At 39.7% G+C, this 6,731-nt stretch overlaps 2 protein-coding genes across 2 annotated transcripts; one reads left to right on the top strand and one right to left on the bottom strand.

Moving 5' to 3' along the window:
- Positions 1-2,353, top strand: CLUP02_16600 (uncharacterized protein; the record flags this gene model as incomplete). The annotated part of the gene is made up of 6 exons (XM_049295518.1): positions 1-119; positions 196-292; positions 379-461; positions 516-539; positions 600-1,351; positions 1,410-2,353. The coding sequence occupies 6 exons, from the start codon at positions 1-3 to the stop codon at positions 2,351-2,353; spliced, it is 2,019 nt and encodes a 672-aa protein (XP_049152665.1).
- A 60-nt stretch (positions 2,354-2,413) lies between these two features.
- CLUP02_16599 (uncharacterized protein) lies at positions 2,414-3,481 on the bottom strand (the record flags this gene model as incomplete). The annotated part of the gene is made up of 3 exons (XM_049295517.1): positions 2,414-2,674; positions 2,728-3,309; positions 3,368-3,481. The coding sequence occupies 3 exons, from the start codon at positions 3,479-3,481 to the stop codon at positions 2,414-2,416; spliced, it is 957 nt and encodes a 318-aa protein (XP_049152664.1).
- Between the last annotated feature and the right edge of the window lie 3,250 nt (positions 3,482-6,731).

The raw sequence follows: 6,731 nt of genomic DNA, 5'->3' as shown, positions 1-6,731 counted from the left end.
ATGTCCATGCCTCGGGATGCAAAGCAAGGCTTCTCACCAAGCCACCGAAATTTGTACCAGCCAAAAATAGCGCCTCAGATTCTAGACCAGGGTCTCTGGTCCGATTTTGACGCTGAAAAGTAATCCTTGTACAACCTCGACATTTGTGTAACCACACTCTCTTATCTAAACCGCACTGGTGACCATGTTGGGGAGTTGGAGCTCCGGTTGGCGCTTCCGCGGCGTTTCGCCTTGGGAGGCCGCCCCAACCAAGCAGGCTGCGTGCTACAGGCAGACACATTTGGATCTGCTTGTAAACCTCTCTCGGTTCTTCTTGTCTTTATAAACGCATTATCCCGGACAACAATATGGCAGCGCCTGTGAACCAAGGGCATGTAGCTCGTCCTAGCTCTCAACTCTCAGTACCAAGAAGTTACGGAGTGTAGCACGAAATCTCGGCAACTACCTCCCATGTTCTTCCAGTGGTTCAATTCTTATATTCTGTAGAATGGAAGAAAAGCCAACCTTTTCGACAGCGGCTCGGCCGAGTCTCATCCGAGGTGAATGACATCCCCCCATTGTGAAATATCCAAGTGCAGGATTAACATTGTATCAGCAAGGGCATCTGAGGAGCAAGTGTACGCACAGCGAATCGATTTCAAGTCCAGAAAACATAGCGGAAACTCGTTCTACACTTTCAGCACTCTCGGCCCGCTGTCGTCATTCTTGGGGGCGCCCTATCACCCATCCGGGGAAGACCAACAATCTGTTGAATATGTTGAAAATGCACCTAACGGCGATGCCTTCGTTCACCTGCGGACATATGTCCCAGGGGCTAGCAGCCCCATTAGACACGATGTGAGAACTCTAGAAGAGCTCGAAACGTCCTTAGACCAAGTAAACTCCTGCCGCGTTGGTGGCACCATCGTGTTTTTAAGGGGCTATCAGCCGGCACGATGGCTGAATGTCATTGGGCATAAGCTTTCTCTCGAGCCAGAGTTCTACCGTCGACATCTTCATTTCTCTGCCGCGAGCCCCTTTTCTCAGGAACAACAGTATTCAGATGCGTCTTTACCGTCATCCAAGACCCAAATGATGCAGTTGAAACTTACAACGCTGGGTACACGATTCGCTCACAACAACATCAAGCGATCGGAACAGGAAGAACAAAGAAGGCTTTCAAATCTACGAGAGCAGATTTCCAGTCTTATGAAGCAATATCTTAAGAGCTGGGACCGATATGGGCCTGAACTTGAGCATGGAATGTCAATGGCTAGAAACTTCTTTGTGCTTGATCGCCAGCATGTTTCATTGGAACAGACGATATCAATTTGTGTGACGGACAGGCAGAACGATTCCAAACATTGGACTGGTAAGTATTATCAAAGGTACCTTCCTTGGCTATAGCGGCAGCATCTGACTTGGGCCAGCGGTCGTTTGGCTAGACTTCGGAAGTGGGTTTGGACCTGATGACAAAGGTCCCTGGAACTCGAAGCTTTTGGAATACACAGGCATGCCTGTTAGGTATTGGGCTACGACACAACATCGACCTGGGACTTTTTTCGCCGACGAAAAGATTTTGGGAGGCTCGCGACCACGCTATCAACAAACAGACGATGATGAAAGCTTTGTATCACAGCCAGCAACTTTCAAGCTATTACATGAGGCCTTCGACACACTTCTTGATAGCGATACAATGCTAGAGGATACTTATTACAGCCTGAGCGGTATTTTCAGATTTGCGGTGGCTTCCGAAGCGCAATTTCTGGACAAGTTGCAGCATCTTCTCGAAGAGGACATGCAGCCCGCAGTTCTTGCCGAGACAGAGTTCGACAAAAGACTGACAGTGTGGAATTTGGTGCACAACAAGCAGATCCTCGATCGACATGCGCAAAGCCTGGAAGAAATATGCGAATTTCTGGAGGCGAAAGACAGTAATAATTGGACCACGGCCAAATCGGAGAGTGGGTTGAGGAAAGCCGACATGTCACATCGGCTGATTGAACGCGACTACCAAAAGATGAAGCGCCGGGCTATCAGGCTCAGTGAGGATTACTTGCAAAGTACCTCGATGCTGGCAAATGCGGCTATGATTGATGATTCTCAAAGAACCATCCATCAGGGAGAAACCGTGCGGAAATTGTCGACCCTTGGTTTCTTCTTTTTACCACTTTCATTTTCAACATCGATATTTGGCATGAACCTACAAGAGTTGAATGAAGGTAGCTATGCGAAGCTTGGTATTTGGATAGGCATTGCTGCGGCATCTCTCCTTCTCGCCTATCTGATGCTTCGATGGTCTTTCCATCGCCAGATGATGGTTGTAGCTTGGCGAAGGTTAAGAGCCGTACAACAGAACCAGAGTGACGTTTAGAAAAGTCACAGCGAAGGCAGAGGAAAAACATGGAGGCTTACTGTATTTCGGACATCTTTGCTATCTATGTATATGGACCTTTAAAGGCAACTGGGCGCCAGCTTTCCTCGTCCACAAGTACATAGTCATTGAAGCAGCACAAAGCAGTATCTCAATACCAGCAATGATCGTATTCCCCCATCCATAACCAACCTTCTCGTAAATTGGGAAGGTTGACAAAGGAATGATGGACCCCCCTATAGACGAGGCAACAGTGAAAGCGGCGCCTGCAGAGCCTGAAAAGCCCGGTACGGACTCAACGACGAAGATGAGTAGCGAGAGCTGTTAAGACATTCGTCAGCATTAAAACACTAGCAATATACAGGCTTCCTTACCTGCACAGCCATGTAGCCAAAGCCGAAGAAATATAGTCCAATGATGGGTACGATCCAAGATGTGTGTGTTGCGACGGACCATCCATACCATAAAAGGCCTAACGCTGGAAGCAGAAGTGCCCCCGATGCTAAAAGTAAGAGACTGGCATGCTTCCTGTCTTCATCCTCCGGAAATTTCGTCGCAACGAACTGCATCAACTTTTTTGAAAATGCTAGTGCACTGATCCCCCCAAATCCTATTCCCAAGTATGATAAACCCACGGTTAAAGCTGGAAATCCAAAATGATTTTGGTAAACAGTGCCCAGAGACGACAAGATCATGTTGACAGTTCCATTGAAAACGCAGATCATGAGGAGGGGTACCAGGCAAGTCAAGTGGCTCGCGACTTTGAGTGGGAGAAGCCATGCACTGCACAAACTTCGGCGGAGGTTATCGAAAGAAGGCAGCCTCGCTAAGAGTCCTCTGACATGGTGCTGTTGATTCCGGTGAGACTCATGCGGTTCTGACGTCAACAAGCGTTCGATTGTTGGTTGATGAGTCTCTGGTAACCAAAACAACAAGCCAACTGCAGCAACAGCAGCCTGTCATTGCCACGTCAGTGATTGCGGCACGGCACGGATAAATGGAGACGGATCATACCAAGATGGCAGCCAGCCAGAATACCCATCTCCAACCAAGATTTCCATTAACTATACCACCTAGCACGGGACCAAGGGTTGGGCCCATGATGGTTCCGAAAGAGTAGAAAGCCATCGGCCCAGGCCTTTCTCCCGGCCCGTAAAGGTCTGCAACCACAGCTCGCCCTATCGCCATATGTTAGTATCCCTATTACAGGGTAGTTAGTTCGAACCGTAGTTGACGAAGAGATTAATTAAACTATATAAATATCTGCGTAGTAGGTATAAAAAGGAGGTTCTAACCGTAAGTTAGGCTAGCTATAATAATTATAAATAGGGCCCCTAATTAGCCCCTATATAGTTAGCTATATACTACGGTTAAATTAGACTTCTAATCCAATACTAACTTTCTCTTTTTTTTATTAATTTAACTACTACGGTTAGAGGTATAATTCGACCTTAGGCCCGTTTACTAAGTCGTTTCTTTTTCCTTCTTTTTTTTACTCTTTTTATATAACCTATCCCTTTATTTATATAGTAACTTTTTTACTACTTATAAATTGCTCTAATCCCTTATTTAATACTACTTTTATAAAAGCGTTTACGAGGTTATTTTTATTATTAATCTAACGGATCTCGAGTATTTTATACCTTTCGTACGATTACCTAAGGGCTATAATATTAATTATAAGCCTTTTTTTCTTTATCGTTCCTAATTTAATAAAGTATTTATATAATAAATAAGAATTAGTATAAATAACTATTAGAATAAGTAAAAAGCTAATTCGATTAGTAATCTTCCTTAGCGTTATTAAAATTGCGTAAGAGAGGTTAACGCCGTTAATTATATTATAAACCTCCGATATTAATATACTTCTCGTTACCCGCTTATTTTTAATTAACGAGTAGTAAATTATATTACTATATATAGTAAATTCGCTCTCGCCTATACTCTTATTAGCTAGGATAATAATATACTTTAATTACGAAATAAGGTCGTTATTATTTATAAATAACCTATTAACGAAGACGTAGAGCTTATTAGTTATAAAGTCGATTAAGTAGTAAACGAGACCTCGATCGAGATTCGTTTATTACTACTTAAGCCGCTTATTAAATACTTCGACGTCTTATTTAGTTAGATTTATAGTTTACGCTACTTTAATATAATTAAAAATTACCTTAGGTTAATAAATACTTATAATATATACCCCTCGCGCGAGCTTAGCTTTATACTACTTTTTAATATTAATTACGTTCGGATCGACGAGGTTAATTTTCTCGCCCTACCCCTTTTATTAAAAAACGACAATTTCCTTTTTAATTATAAGAATCCTATTATTAAATACTAGGGGGGTATTTATTATAAGAACCTTTTTTAGCTTTATTATAAAGCCCGCTTTTTATAGCTCCTTATCCTCTTTTTTTATAAAGTTAATATTAAATAGGCCTAATATATCGTTAGTTTACATTCCGACGATCCTAAATTAGTCGCCTTCGTACTCCGTAACTAATAAGTACGGGTTATATATAGAAATAACTATTAATAGTTAATTAATATAAAAATCGTAATAAGTAGCTTACTAATAGGTGCCCGATTCTGCGAGCCTATATAGTGGCTTAAGCACTTTAATAATCGTACTTTCTAGGTACTTACTAGCTATTTCCTTTAGTAAATAGGCTAGGATTTTCCTTATAAGCCCTGTGGCCGATTAGGTATAGGCCTAGGTAATATTACGGCTCTAAATCTCGTATCCCTTTTTCCGTAGCGATACTATTAATACTATTATTAATCGTTAGCTATAGCGCTATATAATAAGTAATTATATAAGTAGCGTTACTTTTTTAACGTCGCTATACCCCTAAATTACGTATTTAGACTTCTTATACGGCTAGGGTATTCCTTTCTTTTTAATTTTACGAACTATTCGTAATTTAAATATATAGAGGTTTATATATTTTTCTAAGTTATATAAAATAAATTAATAGACCCCTCGATCGCAAAGAGTATTTACTTCGATAAGATCTAATCCCTTATACGGCTTTTTAGTAATTATAATTACGCCTTCTTTACGTAGTTTAACTACTAACTCGAAATCGGCTTTCTCTTTTACTATATAAAAAGTATTCATTACCTCGTTACTAATAATAAATTGCTACGTTAGGGCTTACTATCGTAGTTTTTTATCATGTTTTATTAGTAGTATTAGTACCCTTTTAGCAATTTCCTCTTCCTCGTCGTCTATTAGTACTACTATAACGATTTCGTTAAAGATAATTTCCTATGCCTCTACCGCGGGTTATATAATTTCCTCTAGCTCTTTTTTTTTTTATAAATTAGAAATTACCTCGTTAGGATCTATATAGTACGGTCTAACTACCGTAATTAATATTTTAAGTAGCTAGTTACGATCTCTCGTAACTATATAAAAGCGCTCGTTAATAGAAATTAATTTATATAGCCTAGCTTATTATCAAGTAATTTCGTACTATACTCGTATATCCGAATTTAATAGTATATCTAGATTATCCCCTATATTAGGCCTATTACGCATAGTAATTACTTCGTTAACTTATTTTTTTATACTTACCTCGCGCAGTGCTCGTATTATTTTTTTAATTACTCGGGCTCGTTAGCTTATACCTAGCGACGGTAGCAAGGCTAAGGTCGTTTTTAAATATGCTCTAAATATTAATAGCGTTAGTATAAGTCCGTTAGGCCCTATAGTATTATTATAGTATTTAAGTGCTATTTAGAAGCATTCGTCGTCGGTGGAATCCGGATTTTCCTCTTTAATAATTCTAAACGCCCTTTTTAATTATTAGTATACCCTTTCTACTTTTTTAATATTATAGTGCGCTTTAACGGGTACGATTTTTAGCTATATACCGTAAGCCGTCGTATTATCCCTAAATTCTACTAACTTAAAGCTAATATTAGCGTTAGTTTTAATATTATTTAGCGGTCCTTAGTATATATTAATTTAGCTTTTTTATAAGGCTACTTATACTATTTTTATTTATAAATCCTAGAGGAATTGCCCTACTTAGAAAGATATAGCTACGTCGATTATATATAGTACTAGCCGACTATTTAAGTAGAAGATATCGACGACTATTTCCTAATTAAAGTTAAGCTTATTACGCAATTTAAACTTAAATTTGCGTAGGCTCTGCGTATTTATTTAGTATTAGTAATATACTTTCGTTAACTACTCTAGTGCCCCTATTTTAATATTATTATTATTTAATTACTTTAGGAGGTTATATAACCTTATAACCGACGGGTACCTAAATCTCTAGTATAGTTTTCTAAGCTCACTTTCCGTTAGGTAATTAATTAACTTCGTGTTATTAGTAAGTTTTATAAACGTATGCCCCTATCG

Source organism: Colletotrichum lupini, chromosome 9 (genome assembly GCF_023278565.1).
Source record: "Colletotrichum lupini chromosome 9, complete sequence".
In the NCBI taxonomy this organism is placed as follows: Eukaryota; Fungi; Ascomycota; class Sordariomycetes; order Glomerellales; family Glomerellaceae; genus Colletotrichum; species Colletotrichum lupini.
The sequence above is the reverse complement of the archived record's forward strand: the minus strand, read 5'-3'. Positions and strand labels throughout refer to the sequence as shown.